Consider the following 22,364-nt stretch of genomic DNA (forward strand, 5'->3'; position numbering starts at 1 on the left):
AGGAGAAGGGGACAACAGAGGATGAGATGGTTGGATGGCATCGTCAACTAGATGGACATGAGCTTGAGGAAGCTCCGGGAGTTGGTGATGGACAGGGAAGCGTGGCGTGATGCAGTCCATGTGGTAGCAAAAAGTTGGACACAACTGATCGACTGAACTGATTATTTATTTATTTTTGGCTGTTCTGAGCGGTATGTGGGATCTTAGTTCTCCAACCAAGGATCAAGCCCCCCACCCCCTTGCATTGGGAACACAGTCTTAACCAATGGACTGCCAGGGAAGCCTGTATGTCATATTTTAGATTCCCCATGTAAGTGATATCATATGGTATTTGGTTTTTTCCTTCTGACTTACTTCACTTAGTACGATCATCTCTTGGTCCATCCATGTTGTTGCAAAAATATTCGCATTATAGGAGTCCCAGAAGAAGAGAGAGAAAGGGCCCGAGAAAAATATTTGAAGAGGTAATAGCTGAAAAGTTCCCTAACCTGGTTAAGGAAATAGTCACACAAGTCTGGAAGTGCTGTCCAGGAGATTAACCCACAGATATCCACCAAGATACAATGTAACCAAAAGGACAAAAATTGAAGATTGAGAATATTAAAAGCAACAAATAATATACAAAGGAATTCCCATAAGGATATCAGCTGATTTTACAGCAGAAACTCTGCAGGTCAGGAAAAGAGGGGCACAATACTTAAAGGAGAAAAACCTACAGCAAAGCATGCTCTATCCAGAAGACTCTTATTCAGATTTGATAGAGGAAAAAAACCTTACAGATAAGCAAAAAGAATTCAGCACCACCAAACCAGCTACAGTAGAGGAAGTTCTGTACCCAAAGGGATCTAATGTAATCCCTAGTAGCTGCTATTAACATAAGGGCATTTTGCATAATGGTTTATTTGTCTCTAAAAACGTGTGCATAAACGATCTCCTTGATGTTTGCAACAGCCTAGTGAACTTGGTAGGGCCCTGCATCCTCTCCACTGGGCAAACAAGGAAACTGCGACACAAGGAAACATATCCACCATCATTACTGTTCTATAAGACACATAGATACGCAGAAGATACATCCTGTTTTACAGAGAAATTTTGAGGAACACAAATTTTTATTTTTCATCACAGCTATCTGAAGGTTTAAAAGGAAAATGTTTTGTTTTGGTAATACATATATGATATCCTATATACTGGAAGGCAGTAGGTTATCATAGGGGTTCTCTGGTGGCTCAGATGGTAAAGCGTCTGCCTGCAATGCGGGACACCCGGGTGCGATCCCTGGGTGGGGAAGATTCCCTGGAGAAGGAAATGGCAACCCACTCCAGTACGCTTGCCTGGAAAATCCCACGGAGGAGCCTAGTGGGCTGCAGCCCATGGGGTCGCAAAGAGTCGGACACGGCCGAGCGATAGGTTCTAAACCAGCTTTACCACAAAAGCTAAAGGAACTTGTCTAGGTGGAGAAGAAAAGGCCACAACTAGAAACAAAATTATGAGAGGGAAAGTTTATATTCTTGCTTTGCTGGTAGAAAAAGGTGGGGAAGGGGGCCTTACACGGTAAATCAGAGAGTGATGCAAAGGCGAGCTGGTAATCTTACTTATGAGGGTAATCAAAACATAGAAGAGGGTTCAGTGCAAAAAGCAGTAAGGCCTGGTGATTGCAACGATAGCAGGAGGCGATGCGAGGAGAAAGAGCTAGGCGAGCTGTGCCGCACTGTGCTGCAACGACTGGGGGCCATCCGGGGGGTGAAGCCGGTGAGCTTGATTAGGCTACGACCTCCTCTTCGTGTTGGCTGTCTTGAGCCCGGGGCGTCATACTCGCCGAATGCAGGTCTACTTCGAAGCCTCGGTCTAGCCAACTGATAACCATGCTCCAAACTCACCTCCCTGGGGTGCCCACCGAAACCACGCAGTCCCCTACTTCAGGCAGGACTTCCAGCGCGCAGGCCCAGAGCTTAACACTGCCACCGCCTTCCGGAGCGCTGCGTCCTGCGCATGCGCAGCCCCTCGACACCTCCCCCCTCCCCGCGCCCTTCCCTACGACCTACCCCGCCCCTCTCCCCGCCCTCTGCCCCTCCCCGCGGCCTCCCGGGCGCGCCACGCTTCCCTTGCGAGAACGGAGGGAAGCCGGCCTCCCGCGTTGCGTATTTTGGTCGGCGACCGCGTCGCGCCCTCTGACGCGCATGTCGCGTCATTTCCGCCCCCTCCCGGGAGGCGGTGCTGGGCCGGTGGCAAGCTCCCGGAGGGAGCCGCAGGAGTACGACGGAAGATGGCGACGAGCGGCGGCGAAGAGGCGGCGGCTGTGGCGCCGGCGGCTGGCGCCCCAGCCCCGGCGGGAGACACGACCCCGGGCTGGGAGGTGGCGGTGCGGCCCTTGCTGTCCGCGTCCTATTCCGCCTTCGAGATGAAGGAGTTGCCGCAGCTGGTGGCCTCAGTCATCGAGAGGTACCGGGCGGCGGCGCCGGCGGGGCGGGTGCCGGGAGGGGGATGGGAGGTCGTGCCGGAGGGTGCGGGCCCACCGCTTCCCGACTGCCTCCTGCGGCTCGGGGACGCCCCGGCCGCGGCCCCGACATCGGGGCTCCCCGGCCCCGCGAGTCGAAGGCTTGTCCGGCATTCCTTCCGCCAGCCCGGGCGAGTACTCCGTGCCTCAGTTTCCCCCCCGAGCAAAACTTCTGAGGACGACTTCTCGGGAGGGCGCGGCCGGCCGGGCTGGGAGTAATTTTGCGGGACGTGTCGCCCTGTGAGGGGTCTGCCTTCGGGGCTGCCCGCTCTGTTAAGGTCAAAGCTCCGATGAGTTTGCATTTCTCGTCCGCGCTCATCCCCCTGGCCTGGCTGGAGCGGAGCCGCGGGGTTTCAATCCGGGACCTACCACACAATTTAGTAACGGTCTCCGTGCTGCGGTAATCCCTCGGGGCACGTGCTGTTTGTGCTCTAGGTATTCATGACTCTTTTTTTTTTCCAGGTTGCATTTATGGTATATTACTACTGTAACGGCCTTTGATTAAAGCCATGTTAGGGTTATTCTCAGAGGTCATTTCCTCCCTGACACCGCATACTCTCACTGCCTCTCAACTAAAGGATGTTCAGGCTCTTACCATCAGGACTGTTTATTGGTTAGCTGTTAACATGTTTTGCCCTTTTGAGATTCTTAGATTATGCGAGTTGTGTCATACAAGGCCAGGAATAACCAGAGTGCCTGGCTTTTCCTTTCTTAACCTTGCTCAGAGCGGTCTCTCGTTAGTTTAGTGGTAGCCTTTAAAGCCAGTCTCACTTTCATTTTTCTAGCCAAATGTGACTTCAGCAACTTTCCGCAGTTGCTTGCTGGCTCATTTTAGCTTCCTGCCAACAAGAGTATTACCCACATGTTATCTAGAAGGTTAGAAATTGCTATTTATTTCTCAGGGGAGGCCCATGATTTGACAGATGGTCTATTGCAGTGTTTGTTGTTACCTTTGTGCTACTTTGGATGTGGTATAAAAAATAAATTAGATTAAAATAATGGTTTGGTTTAGTAACTTCACAGTTACCTTTCAGATGGATTTTCCTGTCTAATTATTAAGCCAAGAAGGTTCAGAAGATGTAAACAGATATCAAAGATACTGCTCTCAAATTATGTAGCCTCTTTATATAACTGTTTTCAACATTTGGATTAATGGTATTTTCACAAATTATACTTGTCATGTTACTTAAAATGGACAGTGTTCCACTCTTTTTAGAGCACTTACTCTTATGTTTTTATGGACATAAGCTGTAAGTTATAAAGTCATTTGTTGACACACTCCCATACATCCAGTATTCGGGGCCTGTGTGTTTTAAACTGTAATAGTTAAGCAACTCCCTTCCACCTGTAGAAGAAGCCAAAACGAAACACATCAAGGTATGTTTGAATTTTGCCAAATAAGTGACAGGGGCCTCTCTTGCACCTGTGTAGCTGAGATAATCAAGAATTGCCTGTGTTTGCAGATGCTAGTGAGACCTCTTTTCATGGTTTAGTAGAGAAGTCCAAACTGATTGCTGTCGAATAGCACATCTTTTTATTGGAAGGTGAGACCCTTGAAGTCTCTGTGCTGGTTTTTGTGGCTCAGTCAGCTTTGGAGCACAGCAGTGTGTCCTCTTCAGGCTCTCTGAGAGCGATATGATCTTAAGGTTGCACTTATTGTCTGAGAGGTCATTTTTCCACAGAAGGCAGTTTCTCTCTCTCTTCCCCTCCCTCCCTCTATCTTTTCAGACTCTTGCACATGGGAGTGTTGATTGGTTTGCTGTCACATGGTTATGTAATTTCCAGAAGAAATATGTGGCTTACAGGTTCTTTACGGTTAAACACAGCCTAAACGTATCAAGTGCTCAGTTTGGTGTAGAGCAGAGATCAGCACACTTTTTCTGTAAAGAGTCAGAGTAAATTTAATTTGTGGGCCATAAGAGGGATGTGTGCACTAGTCCAACTGAGTCCTTGTGTGGCGAAAGCTGCCATATGCATATGTAAATAAATGGGCGTGGCTGTGTCCAAAGTTTTATTTATGGGCTCACCTGTGAATTTCATATGATATTTACATATCACAAAATATTCTTTTCATTTTTTTTCCCCCCAGCCATAAAGACACATGTAAAACTATTCTTAAATATGGCCTGAACAGAGTGGGGTGACTGGCTAGATTTGACCTGCGGGTCATAGTTTGCCAACCCCTGGTTTAGAGCATAAAGATTAATACCCTGCTATCAGTATCCTGTTTCTCAAAGGTTTTATTTGCCTTTCCAAAATAAAAAGGTCAGAATTGTGGAATTATTTCTTGAATGCCAAGGTACGGCTACTGAGTGTAGGACCAGGTCAGAGCCAGCCCTGCGCAGACACCGTGGGGCCCTTCCCTGGCTGCCTGGAGGTTTCAGCGCTGGTTGCTGCTTTGCTTTCACATCTGTGGTCCCTGCTCCCCCACAGTCCTGTGTTCCTTTCTATTGTTATGCCTCCCGAGTTTTTCTTGGTTGCCTCCAGGGACCTTCTATTTTCTGTTACAGCGCCTACTACTCTCTGCTTCTCTCTCCACACCCCGCCCCCCCTCTTCCCTTTTGGTGTCCTACCTCCATCATGTCAGCTCTTACTTCCTATCTGGTGGCTTGCTCATTCACTGAATTCCTCCCTTTTTAACTTTTGGGGATGATGAAACATGTTCTGAGATTCCTCAGTACTCCGCCATTCTACTTTCTGTCTTTATTTTTTCATACCTTTATAGTTGGAATTGGAGAAGTCAATGGCACCCCACTCCAGTACTCTTGCCTGGAAAATCCCATGGACGGAGGAGCCTGGTAGGCTGCAGACCATGGGGTCGCTAAGAGTCCGACACGACTAAGTGACTTCACTTTCACTTTTCACTTCCATGCATTGGAGAAAGAAATGGCAGCCCACTCCAGTGTTCTTGCCTGGAGAATCCCAGGGATGGGGGAGCCTGGTGGGCCGCCGTCTATGGGGTCGCACAGAGTTGGACAGGACTGAAGAGACTTAGCATAGTTGGAATTGACCTTTGGTTTGAAGAGAAGGCAGATGAACTATTTTGAGGTCCAGACCCTGTTTTGTTTTTGTTGTTTGGCTGCACCACACAAGTGAACCTGGGTCCTTGGCGGTGAAGTCACGGAGTCCTAACCACTGGACCTCCAGGGAATTCCCTGAACCCTGTTTGTTAAGTTTGACTTTGTAACCAAACTGAAACAAAGGAGGGATTCGCATGGATAAATTGGAAGGCATAAGTTCATTGCAAATAGATGGGGAAACAATGGAAACAGTGACAGACTTTATTTTCTTGGGCTCCAAAATCACTGCAGATGGTGACTGCAGCCATGAAATTAAAGGAGCTTGCTCCTTGGAAGAAAAGCTATGACAAACCTAGATAGCGTATTATAAAGCTGAGACATTACTTTGCCAACAAAGGTCTGTCTAGTCAAAGCTATGGTTTTTCCAGTAGTCATGTATGGATGTGAGAGTTGGACTGTGAAGAAAACTGAGCACCAAAGAATTGATTCTTTTGAACCGTGGTGTTGGAGTAGACTCTTCAGAGTCCCTTGGACTGCAAGGAGATCAAACCAGTTAATCCTAAAGGAAATCAATCCTGAATATTCATTGCAAGGTCTGATGCTGAAGCTGAAGTCTGATACTTTGGCCACCTGATGCAAAGATCTGATTCATTAGAAAAGACCCCGAAGCTGGAAAAGACTGAAGGCAGGAAGAGCAGGGGACAACAGAGGATGAGATGGTTGGATGACATCACCAATTCAATGGACATGAGTTTGAGCAAACTCATGGTGATGATGGTGGACAGGTGATGGTGATGGACAGGTGATGGTGATGGACAGGGAAGGCTGGCGTGCTACAGTCCATGGGGTCACAAAGAGTCGGACATGACTGAGCGACTGGACAACAACTCTATAAGTAATTTTTTTAAAAGAAAAAGATAATCTGAGTTTACTTAAAGCGGACTTCATTTCTGCTGCTTGTTGATAGCATGTCTTTTAGTAGTAAAGATTAAAAATCTTTTAAATACCTTTACTTTTCTAGACCAGAAATAAAACTAGTTTAATGGAGCACATGCTGTATGTAGGCTTAATTAGTGTAATTAAAAATGTAACTGTTCAGTTCAGTCGCTCAGTCCTGTCCGACTCTTTGCGACCCCATGAATCGCAGCACACCAGGCCTCCCTGTCCATCACCAACTCCCGGAGTTCACCCAGACTCACGTCCATCGAGTCAGTGATGCCATCCAGCCATCTCATCCTCTGTCGTCCCCTTCTCCTGCCCCCAATCCCTCCCAGCATCAGAGTCTTTTCCAATGAGTCAACTCTTCGCATGAGGTGGCCAAAGTACTGGAGTTTCAGCTTTAGCATCATTCCTTCCAAAGAAATCCCAGGGCTAATCTCCTTCAGAATGGACTGGTTGGATCTCCTTGCAGTCCAAGGGACTCTCAAGAGTCTTCTCCAACACCACAGTTCAAAAGCATCAATTCTTCCGTGCTCAGCCTTCTTCACAGTCCAACTCTCACATCCATACATGACCCCGGGAAAAACCATAGCCTTGACTAGACGGACCTTTGTTGGCAAAGTAATGTCTCTGCTTTTGAATATGCTATCTAGGTTGGTCATAACTTTTCTTCCAAGGAGTAAGTGTCTTTTAATTTCATGGCTGCAGTCACCATCTGCAGTGATTTTTTGGAGCCCCCCAAAATAAAGTCTGACACTGTTTCCACTGTTTCCCCATCTATTTCCCATGAAGTTATGGGACCGGATGACATGATCTTAGTTTTCTGAATGTTGAGTTTTAAGCCAACTTTTTCACTCTCTACTATCACTTTCATCAAGAGGCTTTTTAGTTCCTCTTCACTTTCTGCCATAAGGGTGGTGTCATCTGCATATCTGAGGTTATTGATATTTCTCTTGGCAATCTTGATTCCAGCTTGTGTTTCTTGCAGTCCAGCGTTTCTCATGATGTACTCTGCATATAAGTTAAATAAGCAGGGTGACAATATACAGCCTTGATGTACTCCTTTTCCTATTTGGAACCAGTCTGTTGTTCCATGTCCAGTTCTAACTGTTGCTTCCTGACCTTCATACAGATTTCTCAAGAGGCAGGTCAGGTGGTCTGGTATTGCCATCTCTTTCAGAATTTTCCACAGTTTATTGTGATCCACACAGTCAAAGGCTTTGACATAGTCAATAAAGCAGAAATAGATGTTTTTCTGGAACTCTCTTGCTTTTTCCATGATCCAGCGGATGTTGGCAATTTGATCTCTGGTTCCTCTGCCTCTTCCAAAACCATCTTGAACATCAGGAAGTTCACGGTTCACGTATTGCAGAAGCCTGGCTTGGAGAATTTTGAGCATTACTTTACTAGCATGTGAGATGAGTGCAATTGTGCGGTAGTTTCTGCATTCTTTGGCATTGCCTTTCTTTGGGATTGGAATGAAAACTGACCTTTTCCAGTCCTGTGGCCACTGCTGAGTCTTCCAAATTTGCTGGCATATTGAGTACAGCACTTTCACAGCATCATCTTTGATGATTTGAAATAGCTCAACTGGAATTCCATCACGTCCCCTAGCTTTGTTCGTAGTGATGCTTTCTGAGGCCCACTTGACTTCACATTCCAGGATGTCTTGCTCTAGGTGAGTGATCACACCATCATGATTATCTGGGTCGTGAAGATCTTTTTGTACAGTTCTTCTGTGTATTCTTGCCATCTCTTCTTAATATCTTCTGCTTCTGTTAGGTCAATACCATTTCTGTCCTTTATTGAGCCCATCCTTGCATGAAATGTTCCCTTGGTATCTCTAATTTTCCTGAAGAGATCTCTAGTCTTTCCCATTCTGTTGTTTTCCTCTATTTCTTTGCATTGATCGCTGAGGAAGGCTTTCATATCTCTTCTTGCTATTCTCTGGAACTCTGCATTCAGATGCATATGTCTTTCCTTTTCTCCTTTGCTTTTCGCTTCTCTTTTAACAGCTATTTGTAAGGCCTCCCCAGAGGGTCATTTTGCTTTTTTGTAACTGTATGTGCTATCAAATACAGAATTCCTTTTTTAACTCTGTGCAGGATATGCTGGTGAGCATGGTTGTCATTGAATAATTTTATGAGTCTTTGTAGATTTAAAAAGAAAAGTCCCTTTCTCTTGTGCTTCCCTTGTGGCTCAGCTGGTAAAGAATATGCCTTCAATGCAGGAGACCTGGGTTTGATCCCAGGGTTGGGAAATCCCCCGGAGAAGGGAAAGGCTACCCACTTAGATATTGTGGCCTGGAGCATTCCATGGACTCTATAGTCCATGGGGATGCAGAGAGTCAGACATGAATTAGCGACTTTCACTCACTTCCCTGAGCCAGTCCTTCCTAGGCTGTCCTGCCTTTCTTAATGATAAGCCTCCTCGAGTCTCTGCCTCCCAGCTATTTGATGAAACTTAGACCAAGGAGACCTACTTGGGAAGGCAGAAGCTGTTAGTAACATCCCCATTAGATAATGCACAGTCATTTTCTAAAAATCTTGAGAGGGAGAAAGGGGTACATTGGTGCCATCATCAGCTGAGTTTGTGATTGACCTACAGAAGACAAGCCAGCTCCCGAGTGAGAAGCCTGTAGGTGGTTGTGAGACAGTATCACGTTCGCCACAGGTTTGCTGAGTGAGAGAGGCATGTGAAAGCTTCACTTGTGTGACACACAGTAGATGTTCATTAAACATATATCTAAAAAATGTTTTCTGTATCTCAGTAATATGTTGTGCTTGTTTTTATAAGTGTGTCTTGAAACAAACCCAGTGGACTCGATGCTTGGGAGTTGGTGCTTCTGGTGAGGGGAAAGGGCTCCGAGTATCCCCCGTTGACGGCAGAGATACACCCAGCGGTGGCTCAGTGGCGAGGAAGCCGCCCGCCAGTGCGGGAGACGTGGGGAAGACCCCCGGGAAGGAAACGGCAGCCCATTCTAATAGTGTTGCCTGGGAAAATCGCAGAGGAGCCTGACAGGCTACAGTCCATGGGGTCACAGAGTCAGACACAGCTTAGTGACGAAACAGCAAGAGGGAGAGCGGCAGTGAGCCCGCAGTCTGTATTTTGCCCATCACACTTTTCACTCTTCCTGGAGAAACCCAGATATTTCCAGACCCTGGTTAGTTCTTTTTCACTTACACGTCAAGTTGGGTTTTTCCGACCCGGCTGCTCAAGTGCTGTTTTCCTTTGTACTCTTCATTGCATTTATTTTTAATTGGTATGTAATTTTACTTTAAAATGGAATATAATTGCTTCAGATTCCTTGTCCTTTCAGCAGTTTTCAGGCTCTGTGGTACTTTGTTGCAGAGTTTGTTAGGCGAGGCACATGTTTAAGGAAAGTAGCTTGACTGCCTGGAGGAGAAATATTTTCACCTTCATGTCCCTTGATTTTCTTTTGTGTCATAGTTGCCTTCAATTTCTGCATTCTTTGCCTTTCTTCTTTTTTTTTTTAATTTTATTTTATTTTTAAACTTTACAATATTGTATTAGTTTTGCCAAATGCCTTTCTTCTGAATGTCTCGCTCTCTGTTCCATTTTTGCATTTCTTTGCCTCCTCCGGTGACCTGGTGTCTGTCAGGCGCTCGCTCGGGGAATGAGGGTGGGGTCAAAAGGGCGGTGGCACTTCTGTGTAGGCTCCTCACGCGCGTCTCTTCAGGGTCAGAAGGTAGGACGACGGCCTTTGGGCCACATGGCCACCTGCCTACTCCCCCCTTTAAGTCTTTTAAAAACGAGTTTTCCCAGGTTTATCCTTCCTTGCCCTAAGCACATTGTGAGTGGAGCTCAAGACCCCTCTGCTCGTTTTTTTTCCTGTTGTCCACCTCCATCTTTCCCTAGAGGGTATTATTGTTTCTTGATTGGAATAAGGCAGTTGTATATATCTAGGGCAGGAAGAAGTGAAGTGAAGTCGCTCAGTCATGTCCGACTCTTTGCGACCCCGTGGACTGTAGCCCGCCAGGCTCCTCTGTCCATGGGATTCTCCAGGCAAGAATACTGGAGTGGGTTACCATTTCCTTCTCCAGGGGATCTTCCCGACCCAGGGATCGAACCCGGGTCTCCCGCATTGCGGGCAGACGCTTTAACCTCTGAGCCACCAGGGAAACCCTTGGTGGCAAAAAGAAGGGTTTGTTTAATCATAATGTGGCAGCCTTGAGCCACACAATTCATGTGTTGGCGCCTGTGTTTTGGGTGTGTTTTATCATCAGAATGAGAAGGGAAGCGGCAGAGTGAGTTCCTGCTTTGGCTCGGCAGTGATTCTCTTGGTCGTGGTAAACCTGTCCAGTTGAAAAACATGGGGGGCAGAGGGTGGCAGTAAGCAGCTCTGAAGTTCTGAAGTAAAGCAGAGAAGGGAAGTACTTCATAAAATCCATCAAATTACAGGGTGGGGGAACCTTAGAACTATGAATGCAGGGTGTCAGGATGGGAGTGAAGGAACAGCTCTTCCTAGGAGGTAGAAGCAGGGGTGGGGAGCTCTCTTCTGGGTGTGGTGGGATGCCCCCTGCTCCCACCAGTGTGATGGCCCCGTGAACTTTGAGTGTTGCTTGATGTTTTAAGGATTTTGTTTCTTTTGTCCATCCAACAAGTAGGGAGAAATGATCCTTGCTGGGCAGGAAGATTTTTGCACATCATAGGTACACCATATATGTTTTTCTTAGTGAGGGAGTTATTCCAAGATAAGGAACCTATCTTTGATAATACCTATTTTTCCTTGATGAATTCCCAAATAGGGAAGTGCTGTTTGAGGTGATTGATCACTCACATTAGCACCTTCAAGACGTGGAACTTGCTTTTTGGCTCCCATGTTGATTTGGCAAGTGAACTGAATCTAGACTCTGTTTCCGTTTCCCTTCCTAGGCTGATAGTTCTTGTTGGAGAATTAACTGTGGAAACTTTTAAAGCACATTGCTCTCTTTTTTCCATTTAAGAACATACATTTTAGTGTTTTTCTTTGCCGCCTTGTTTCATGGGTTGTGATTAGCGTCTAATGCAGTAAAGAGAATGACATTAATGTATCCAGCTTTTAGACATAGCTGGGCTCCAGATTTTCACTGAAGAAGCCATTTCTTCTGGTAAAGATAAGGGATGTGGTTAAAAATCACTTTGTCGTGATCTAACTATATATCCTGTGGATGTGGCGAGTGGGGTGGAGGACTGTGGTACCTGAAGAATTTTGGATTTTAGCACCCATCAGATGATTTCTTCCCTTGAAACGTTTATTCTTTTTAAGTTGCTGTGTTGTGGACTGGCCTTGTTTGGTCTTCAAAAGGTGTTATTCCCACTAACAGTGTTTTGAGTACTCTGCTCTCCCCTCTGTTGACCGGCTTGTGGCATTGTTAGCTTTTCGTCTTTGTTAATTATCAATACAGGACACAATGGTATCCTATTGGATTTTTACTTGTATTTCTTTAATTCTAAGTGAGTTGTAAAGTGTTTCCTGTTTGTTAGCCTTTGCCACTTACTAAGCCTGGTACCTCTAAGCTCCACTTTCTCAGTTTGAATATAGGGATGGTAACAGGCCTACCAAGTACATTGCTACGAGGAGTAAGTCAGGTAAGGCCTGTAGAGGGGTAGAGCATCCGGCCTGTAGTAAGCACTAAGTAAACGTTGGTTTTCGTTGCAGTGAATCCGAAATCCTGCACCATGAGAAGCAGTACGAGCCCTTCTACTCCTCCTTTGTTGCACTTTCCACGCACTATATCACGACAGTTTGTAGCCTCAGTAAGTATTGCACTCTTGCCACTCCCTTTTAAGGGCTCATGAACGGGAAATTGTGTGTCCTCTCGTCTGAACAAGCTGTTAATGACGCCTGTATTTCAGTTCTAACCTGTTCACCCAAGAGTGGAGACAACTGTCAGTTTGATAAGGCTTTGGGAGTTCCTTTACCGAGGCCAGCCAAAAGGGATTTAAAAACTGTTTGGTTTGGACTTCTATTTCATAACCATTAAGTTAACTTCCCTTGCCTTCTTATCGATTTTACACATGTAATTACTAATGTGCTAATTTGAGGGGGATGGATGGGATTGGAAGGTTAGGTGGGTATGCTGAGCTGGGGTTAGCAGCCACTGACTAAGGCTCTCTTCCTTATTTGGTTTTGGTGAGAGATTAAATTCTCCTTTTGTGTTCTCTGGTATATGAAGGGATTTCAACTTCAGTTCCCCATCTTTTAAGCTTTTCTCCCCCTAAAGTAACCAGTCCCTTACTTTGCACTATTTCTGATACTTAGCATTTTCATTTTTTCCCCCAAGCCTGATTCATGCAGTTCTGAAGAATTCGAATTATTTGTTTACTTAAGTAGTTTGCTAAGCAAGCAAAGTGAAAGGAAGTTGGAGGGCTGCTGAGGAAGCTCCCGGTGTCCAGTGCTGCTCGTCGAGGCGCTGGCGCCAGTGTGAGAGGCACTTCCGGCCTGGAGAGCCTTGGAGCGGGAAGCCCGCTGCAGGGACAGAGGGAGAGGCAGCACATTCTAGTGGGTAGCAGCGTGAGCTTCAGAGCCAGGCATCTGGATGTGATTCTAGCTGCGTGACTTGGGCAAATCATTTAACCTTTCTATGGTTTACTTTTCTTATCTTTTTTTTTTTTTTTTTTTTTAAAGAGAAGAGGTTAACAATATCTATCTCATAGCATCAGTTTGAGGATTAAATGGATTAACATATTTGAAGTGCTTGTTTACTTTCTGTGATGTATTTCCTATTATAATTCTTAATTTCTAGTAAATATAGAATAAATTGATCTAGAAACGATTCATGATTATCAGTCCAGGTTGCCTTTGTTTGCCTCATGGTTGTTGATTCTGACAGAAGGATACTGGGAATGTTGGACATACGGAGCTCAACACTTATTTGGTACATTGACTGTGAGGCTGAAGTGCGCTATAGCAGTCTGAGGTTGAGTAAAGCTTATTCCTTTCTCAGTTCCCCGGAACCAACTTCAGTCTGTGGCGGCAGCCTGTAAAGTCCTGATTGAATTTTCTCTCCTGCGTTTGGAGAATCCAGATGAGGCGTGCGCTGTGTCCCAGGTAAGAGTGGTGGGCCTGTTTCTGGCCCTTATTTTGAGGTAGGCTTGTGACTGACCCGTGGAATGATGGAGAAGGGATGGCATAGAGCAGGGATTGGTGACTTTCTCTGTAACAGGCTACACGGGAGATAATTTGCTGACCGTCCAGTCTCTGTTAAACTCTGACTTTGCAGTGTGAAAGCAGCCACAGACAGTATGTGAATGGATGCGCACAGCTGTGGTCCAGTCAGATTTATTCACAAAAACAGTGGGCTGAATTGGGGCTATGGTTTATCAGCCTTTGGTATAGAGAGCTGCAGAGGTCTTTTCTAGGATTACAAAGATACATGACCATGGGGGCCAGGCAAGTAACATAAAATGAGTCAAGTATGCTGGTTGAGAAGGGTGTGTGACCCAGCTATAAAGGGATCAATCACTGGCTCCAGCTGATCTTGTGCATTATTGAAAGAGGTAGGAAATCTGGATTTGTATGATAAACCTTCCATGTTTTAAAAAGTTAGCCATGACTTCCAATGTAAACAACAACAACATCACTGTGAGACCTGTGAGATGCCTGCAAGCGGGTGTGGCCTGAGGGTCATCAGCTTGTGATCTCTGCTTCCTGAGTTTGCCGTTCTTGGTTTGAACCTAAATTGGGTTTTGTGCCAGCTGCTGCTGCTACTGCTGCTGCTAAGTCGCTTCAGTCGTGTCCGACTCTGTGCGACCCCATAGACGGCAGCCCACCAGGCTCCCCCGTCCCTGGGATTCTCCAGGCAAGAACGCTGGAGTGGGTTGCCATTTCCTTCTCCAATAAAAGTGAAAAGTGAAAGTGAAGTTGCTCAGTCGTGCCCGACTCCTAGCGACCCCATGGACTGCAGCCTACCAGGCTCCTCCATCCATGGGATTTTCCAGGCAAGAGCACTGGAGTGGGGTGCCATTGCCTTCTCCGTTGTGCCAGCTAGAAGTCCCTAAAGAATAGAATCCCTAAAAGGCATATTTGATGTAATCCAGAGGAGGCCTCTCTAAAAGGCATATTGGAATTTGTTTTCTTTGCAGAAACACTTGATTCTCCTCATCAAGGGCCTGTGCACTGGCTGCAGCCGACTAGACAGGACTGAAATCATCACGTTCACAGCGATGATGAAGTCGGCCAAGCTGCCCCAGACAGTGAAGACGCTCTCAGATGGTGAGTGCGCCTTCACCAGACTTGGTTTCTTGGCCACTCCCCTCGCCAGCTATTTCCTCTTTTGTCTGCAGGTGACACTCCCCTCATCGCTCTCTTGTTTCATATTTTATAGTGGAAGATCAGAAAGAACTGGCCTCACCAGTAAGCCCAGAGCTGAAGCAGAAGGAGGTCCAGATGAATTTTTTGAACCAGCTAACGTCAGTTTTCAACCCTAGAACTGTAGCATCATCACCTGTAGGTCCACAGACTCAGGTGAGTTACTTCAGTCAGAGGACCTTGTCCTATAGGATTTGTTAAGATGATAATACTAGAAAAAACAGCTAACAAATGCATTTTATATTTGTGATATAAAATGATGTACCTGCCAAGGGTAGAAAGAATGTTGAAGAATACTAACTGAAAATGAGTAGCGTTCACCCCGATCCCTTCTGTTCACAGTTATTACTATTTGTTTTAATAATACATTTATTTATATTTGTATTTTTGACCATGCCTAATAGCATGTGGAATCTTAGTTCCCTGACCAGGGATCGAACCCATGCCCCTTGCATTGGAAGCATGGAATCTTAATCACTGGACCACCAGGGAAGTCTCTAGTGGTTACTATTTTGATGACCATTCTTCTGACAATTTCTCAGTGCAAGTAGACACAGAGCCTGTACTCGTACTGTAAAAGGCATCGCTCTGTGCTGGTTATAGAACATGTTTAAAGCTGTATATCCCACCACCTCCCACCCCCGCTGGGAGTCTGACGAGTGTCCTCGGAGCAGCTCTAGCTTGTACAGTTGGTTCTACTCTGAACTTGAGGACGACAATCAACAGATGACAGTATCTTGTTGTTCTTTAATTTATTTTTTGGTCACATCACCCATGGCATGTAGGATCTTAGTTCCCTGAATAGGGATTGAACTTGGGGCCCTTGCCTTGGGAACATGGAGTCTTAACCACTGGACCGCCAGGTCAGTCCCGGGGTGCTAGTATCTTCAGAGGCCTTTCACAGCCTTTGTTTCTCTTCAGGCGGAAGGAGAAAGTGAAGAGCAGTCATCCACAGATCAAGCTTCTGCTATCAAAACCAAGAATGTGTTCATAGCTCAGAATGTGGCTAGTCTTCAGGAACTTGGTAAGACTCTGTTGTCAAAAAGCTAGTTTCTCTGCTTTCAAAAATTCCTTAAGTGGAAAAGAATCAAGCAGCAGAAGCCTGTTTGTAAGGCTGAGCCTTTTCGTTAATTCAGGTGGCTCAGAGAAGCTCCTGCGTGTGTGTCTGAACCTGCCCTACTTCCTGCGCTACATCAATCGGTTTCAAGATGCGGTGCTGGCCAATTCTTTCTTTATCATGCCTGCCACAGTAGCAGACGCCACCGCTGTTCGTAATGGGTAAGGTACTCCAGGGTGCGCATGCTCTATGTTTTAAAACTGTTCTCCAGAAGAGAGAACCCGGTTAGTTTTTATGGCATGCCCACTTTCTTTAACAGATTACAGAAGCAAGTGAGTCAGAGACACTTGTGTTAATCTTGTTATGTTCCAGTTTTCATTCTCTGGTGATTGACGTAACCATGGCATTGGACACCCTTTCGCTACCTGTGCTGGAGCCTCTCAACCCTTCGCGTCTGCAGGATGTGACAGTGCTCAGCCTGAGCTGTCTGTATGCAGGTGAGACGTTGCATCTGATCATTTCCTCAGCCGCACAGACTTCCTGGAAACCGTGAGACCCTTCTGCGTGCTCTCTCCCTCTTTGCTTAGTTCCTTCCCCAAGGACCATCTAGCGTCTCATCTAGATGGAACAAGGTCTAAGTAGGAGTTCTATAAATTCCCTTATTGCTCAACTGCTGCTGTTGTGTTATGTGGATATTTGATTTCATAGTGTGTGCACATGTGAGTAAGTGTCTGCTGTGTGAGAAGCAAAATGCTAAGTGCTTTGGGGATATTACAATGAGCAACATGTAATCCTTGCTCTCAAGGAGCCTGTACCTGAGCAATGGAGGACAGATTGGACCACAGAGCGTATGTAATATGAAACAGGAGATGCTAAAGGCAGTAGAGATTCTAGGATATTACGGGCATGCGGAGAAGGGAGCGATGGCGCTGTGCTGTGGGAGCAGATTTGAGGACACCTCCTGGAACAGGTGGTATCTGTTTATATTGATAAATACAATGAGTGTTTTTCTCCATGCTCCCACAAAATCCCCTCCCTTCCTGTTGATTATGCTGCCTTAGAAGTGGGGCCTGACAGCTGGTGTTTATGCTTTTTTAAGTTATTGTTTCGGTGACTTTTTAACCCAAATCACTGATCCTGGTTTTAAATACCATAGTCCTGGTATGTCTTGGGAGGCCTAACAATTTCCGATGTTTACTGGGTTCTGTGAGTGAGGGTTTGAACAGTCTTAGAAACCTGACCTTGGGAGCATTAAGAAATTGCTGAGGTTATCTCCCTACATTCTTTGAATGGCTTTATTATAAACATTTCTGTGTAAATAGGCATGTAAAGATAAAGGTACGTTCATTGGGGAAGGCAGTAGTCACAAAGGGGTTCTGTCGACGTATCTTGCAGGGCAGGTAGGATTTCAGCTTGGCTATCCCTCGGCCAGAGGCAAAAGCAGGACCAAAAGTATCCTGGTATTTGGGGAAACATTTTGAGAGAGAGAGAGAGAGAGAGAGAGAGAGAGAGTGTGTGTGTGTGTGTGTGTGTGTGTGTGTGTGTGTGTGACTAGTTGGTGTTGTACAGCCGGTAAGAAGGTACAGCCTCCTCAAAGAGGGCTTCAAAATGCAGTCTCAGTCATTTGGACCATACCCTACAGACAGCGGAGGCGTTGGAGATTTTGGAGAGTGGTGTGGTCTGAGCTGTGCTCTGGAGAGCACTGGAGCAGCAGAGCGCAGGTGTCTGCCGCGGGGAGACCGGGGAGGCTGGGAGACCTGCTGGAGGGAGTTCCGGTCGTTTGGGCCTGAGCGAGAGCAGAGCTGTGGGGGGAGCGCCAAGGCTGCCTAGGAGCAGGCGTGCTCTCCAAGCCCATTCCCAGTGTTCACTCTCACTTCTCGGGCTTTGATTTTTGCATTTTTAAGTTTGGGGTTCATGAAGTTCAATTTTCAAGGAGTTTCTGAATATCCTGTGCATCTCATTATGCTTCGTTGGTAAGAATTAAGAGTCCTTAAAAATTCTTAGTTGTTAAGGTGGTCTAGTGGTTAAGACTCTGTGCTTTCACTGTCCGGGCGCTGGTTCAGTCCCTGGTTGGGGAACTAAGATCCCACATGCCTTGTGGGCATGGCCAAAAAAAAGTTCTTCATTGTTTTAAAGAGCCCCCAGATTTGGTTTGTTACTGAAATTCAATCACTTAGGATTTGAAGTAAAGAAAGGGATTTGGCCTAGATGTTTTTGAGAAATACTAAGTGTGAGATTATTTTTTTAATCATTGTAAAGTTTTTAAAAAATATTTTAAAAGTAATTTCAGTTTTAAAAACTTACTTGTTTGTTTATTTACTTTTGACTGTGCTGGGTCTTGGTTGCCGTGCAGGCTTTTTCTCTAGTTATGGGGAGCGTGCTTCTCCTGGTGTCTCTCGTGGAGTGTGGCTTCAATAGTTGTGGCTCCTGGGCTCAGTAGCTGCAGCTCCCGGGCTCTTGGAGAACAGGCTCGGTGACTGTGGGGCACAGGCTTAGTTGCTCTGCAGCATGTGGGATCTTCCGGACCAGGGATTGAACCCGGGAACCTGCACTGGAAGGCATATTCTTAACCATTGAGCCACCAGGGACGTCCTAGATATTTCATTTTTAAAGCAGCTTTAGGTTTGCAGAAAAATGCAGCGTTCCAGCCTCGGCATCTGGAACAGTACAGAGCTCTGTCCCCGTGCGCTGTCTCACCCCCGTGTACAGTGCCCTTGTTCACATACTGCATTCCCAGGCTGCCTTCGTTGTGATTGATGATCCAGTACTGACGCATAATTAACTGAAGCCTGTGGTTCACTACATTAGGGCTTCTTTCTCACATACAGCTCTGTGGTTTTTGACGTTGATACAGAATCTTTTCACTGCCTTCCAGATCCCCGATGTTCCACCTGGCAGTCCCTCCCTCTGCCTCTCCCCTAACCCCGGCCCCTAGAAACCACTGATCTTTTACTGTCTCCATAGTTCCCTTTTCCAGAAAGTCTATTGTTAGAATCATCGCCTTTTCAGACTGGCTTCTTTTGCTTGCGGGTGGGGCAGGGGGTTTCAGGACCTCCCCGTGGGTACCAAAATCCATGAATGCTCAAGTCCCGTGTGTGAAATGGTGTATACAGTTGGCCTTAGCATTTGCAGACGGTCCATCCACAGATTCCGCCAGCTGCATCTCCGGATGCAGGACCTGCAGGTGTGGAGGGCCTGCTGTGTGCAGTTAAGCTTCCTCTTTGTCTTTTTGTGCCTTGGTAGCTATTGCTTGAACTGTTGTTCAGTCGCTAAGGCGTGTCTGATTCTGCGACCCCATGGACTGCAGCATGCCAGGCCTCCCTGTCCCTTACTGTCTCTTGGAGTTTGCTCAAACTCTTGTCCATTGAGTCAGTGATGCCATTCCTTGTATGGCTACACCACGGTTTATTGATTAATTTATTGATTTATTATTGATTATTAGAGGACATCTTGATTGTTTCCATTTGTTGACAGTTGTGACTAAAGGTACCATAAATATTTGCATACAGGTGTTTGGGTGGATGGAAGTTTTCAGCTCATTTGGGTAAATATATCTAGGAGTGTGCTTGTTGGATCATATGGTCGCACATTTTTTTGTTATTTAGTTGCACAGTCGTGTCCGACTCTTTTCGACCCCATGTCCTTCACTATCTCCCGGAATTTGCTCAAAACTCACGTCCATTGAGTCGATCCCTGATGGGATTTCAGTCATCAGATCATGGAATTGCTTGTGGGTGGGTTATGTTCCTGTGTTTCAGTTTCTTGGAATGTGTGTCTCTTTTTTTTTCTCAGGTGTGAGTGTGGCAACTTGCATGGCCATCCTTCATGTGGGTAGTGCCCAGCAAGTGCGGACAGGCTCCACGAGCTCCAAAGAGGACGACTACGAGAGTGACGCTGCCACAATCGTTCAGAAATGTGTAAGCTCTGCCTCTGGGGATGGGGAGCCCTGAGGATTCAGTTGAGGGAATATGGCGGCTTCCACCTTGTTGCTCATTAGAGGGAAGGGCATGGAGTGCTCTCCATACCCTCCCCCTTGAGTAGTTGGCCTGGGACGTAGGCGTCTGGCTCGTTTGGCAGTTTGGCTAGCTGTGCCGGAAGCACTGCGACTTTGTAGTGCGGTGAACTTGGTGCAAGATGAGCCGTTGAGTCAGCGCACGCACAGGAGGCTTACCGTACGGCGCCAGTGTGCTCTCAGTGGGGCGGGTGTTGGAGACAAGGGCTTCTGAAGTGGCAAGTGCATTGGATGAAAGGCTGCGATAGAAAGTGATTTGACATGTCCTGGGTGTGTTGCTTTAGATGGGGTGGAGGGGACATGTTTGAGAAGGTGTCGTGAGCGGAATGAAAAGACAGAGTCAGCGTCACGTGAGGATCAAGGAAATTGTGATGAATCGTACCATTGGAAGAGGCTTGAGGACATTGAAGTCTTCACGCTAAAGTGTTTTGGGTCGGATTTAGCATTTATAATGAACTGTGTCACCTTGCTCAGATTTTTGTGCATGTTTACTTTTGGACAGCTTGAAATCTATGACATGATTGGTCAAGCAATCAGCAGTTCCCGCCGTGCTGGTGGTGAGGTAAGACGTCACTGCCTCCGTTTTGCCTGTAGTCTCTAAGATGTGTAGCCTGCAGACTCTCTGTCTGTGTATTTACATTTCATGCCTTTTTCAACAGCACTATCAGAACTTCCAATTGCTGGGTGCCTGGTGTTTGTTGAACAGCCTTTTCCTCATACTGAACCTCAGTCCTACTGCCTTGGCTGATAAGGGGAAAGAGAAAGATCCACTGGCTGCTCTCCGAGTCAGAGACATCCTTTCTCGTACCAAAGAGGGAGTGGGCTCTCCGAAGCTGGGGCCTGGAAAAGGGTATGTGTCCATTCGATGCCGCTCGTGTTGGTTTTCCTGCCATTTGCTATTGGTGGGGAGCCGGTCTCACGCCTCTCGTCTCCATAGCAATAGCAAAGTTTGCCTCCATCCAGTACCTGTGAACAACGAAGATGATGATCGTAGCTCACTGTCTCTGTGGCATAGCTATGTGATTTTGAGTAAATTGCTCATTCTTTCCAATCTTGTTTCCTTCTCTGTAAGAGGGAGAAAATACCTGTGTAATACACATTTTAGGACTTCTGTGAGGTTCATGTTAGGGCAGAAAAGTGCTTCTATTTTGTAAAATGGACTTGTTTGACTTGGACTTGGTCATGCACTTGCACGTTCAACCTGTAACATGAGGATTCTGTCTGGGCTCATGGCTTGCTTCCTGAAACATTTGCTGCTGTTTTGATGAAGTCTGGACAGAAAGCCTTGCTTGTCAGGAAAAAGTTAGAGATGTGATTTCTGTGTTGTTGAGGTTTTATTTTTGAAGCCCAGGCTTATTTCTGGATTTCATGTATTTTTTTCAGTGCTCTATCCAGGCATTGAGGTACTAATCAAAGCAGTCTCCTTGACTTTATAGAATTTGTATTCTTTTTTTAAAAATAACATTATTTATCTGAGGCTGCGCTGGGTCTCCGCTGCTGTGGTGTGCAGTGTTCTCGTTGCTGTGGCTTCTCTTTTTGCAGAGCACAGGCTCAGGAGTTGTGGTGCATGGGCTTAGTTTCCCCCCGGCATGTGGGATCTTCCTGAATCAGGGATCAAACCCATGTCTCCTGAACTGGCAGGCACATTCTTTACCACTAAGTCACCAGGGAAGCCCTGGAGTTTATTCTTTAACTGGAGCAACAGTGAGCAAACAGTAGTTTTATAACAAACAGCAGGTTTATAATCAATTATCGTGTATGAGTGCTGGGAAGAAAAATAAGCCAGAACAAGGGGTTAGAGACTGTCAGGGCCAGTTAGTTTAGTTAGCATAGTCGGGAAAGGGCTCTGAAAACAGGATGTAGATGTGAAGTGACAGATGAACCTCGAAAACACTTGAGGTAGAATTGTTCAGGTCTCGAGCTGCAAGTATGATTGGCATGTCTAAGGATCAGCAAGGTCATTGTGTCTAGAGCAGAGAAATTGAGGAGGAGAGTGGTAGAAAATCCAGTCAGAGAGGTTGCCAGGGCCAGATCACCTTAGGCCAAGTGTAAGCTGAAGATACCAGAGGGTTTGCAAGACCGGAGTGATAAGATCTGAATTGTTAGTGACGGAGAACCCAGCCCCCTGCGGAGAATAGTCTGTACGTAGGGTTGTAAGGCAAGAGGGAGCCAGAACAGGTGGAAGGCTCACGCCTTCCTCTGAGCGATCGAGGTGGGGTTTGGAGTCTGGTGGTGCTGGGAAAGGCAGGGAGAACGAGTCATGTTGGAAAATGATAGGAGTAATCCAAGTCTATGCCCCAGCCAGCAATGCTGAAGAAGTGGAAGCTGAATGGTTCTGTGAAGACCTACAAGACCGTCTAGAACTAACACCCCAAAAAAGATGTCCTTTTCATTATAGGGGACTGGAATGCAAAAGTAGGAAGTCAAGAAACACCTGGAGTAACAGGCAAAATTGGCCTTGGGGTACGGAATGAAGCAGGGCAAAGGCTAATAGAGTTTTGCCAAGAGAACGCACTGGTCATAGCAAA

At 46.3% G+C, this 22,364-nt stretch overlaps 1 protein-coding gene across 6 annotated transcripts in view; it reads left to right on the top strand.

Annotated features, from left to right (window-relative positions):
* The first annotated feature begins 2,203 nt into the window (after positions 1-2,203).
* The window catches only part of UBR4 (ubiquitin protein ligase E3 component n-recognin 4), a 138,233-nt gene continuing 118,072 nt past the window's right edge, over positions 2,204-22,364 (top strand). For all 6 annotated transcript variants that reach the window (XM_055574305.1, XM_055574307.1, XM_055574306.1 and 3 more), the window contains exons 1-11: positions 2,204-2,439; positions 12,116-12,213; positions 13,404-13,507; positions 14,542-14,671; positions 14,784-14,923; positions 15,689-15,791; positions 15,904-16,045; positions 16,197-16,321; positions 19,617-19,741; positions 20,339-20,398; positions 20,496-20,686. In XM_055574305.1, the coding sequence (XP_055430280.1) occupies positions 2,264-2,439; positions 12,116-12,213; positions 13,404-13,507; positions 14,542-14,671; positions 14,784-14,923; positions 15,689-15,791; positions 15,904-16,045; positions 16,197-16,321; positions 19,617-19,741; positions 20,339-20,398; positions 20,496-20,686 (1,394 nt within the window). In that variant the 5' untranslated portion in view covers positions 2,204-2,263. The remainder of the gene's footprint in view (positions 2,440-12,115; positions 12,214-13,403; positions 13,508-14,541; positions 14,672-14,783; positions 14,924-15,688; positions 15,792-15,903; positions 16,046-16,196; positions 16,322-19,616; positions 19,742-20,338; positions 20,399-20,495; positions 20,687-22,364) is intronic.

The sequence above is a fragment of the Bubalus kerabau genome, chromosome 3 (assembly GCF_029407905.1).
Source record: "Bubalus kerabau isolate K-KA32 ecotype Philippines breed swamp buffalo chromosome 3, PCC_UOA_SB_1v2, whole genome shotgun sequence".
Lineage (NCBI taxonomy): Eukaryota > Metazoa > Chordata > Mammalia > Artiodactyla > Bovidae > Bubalus > Bubalus kerabau.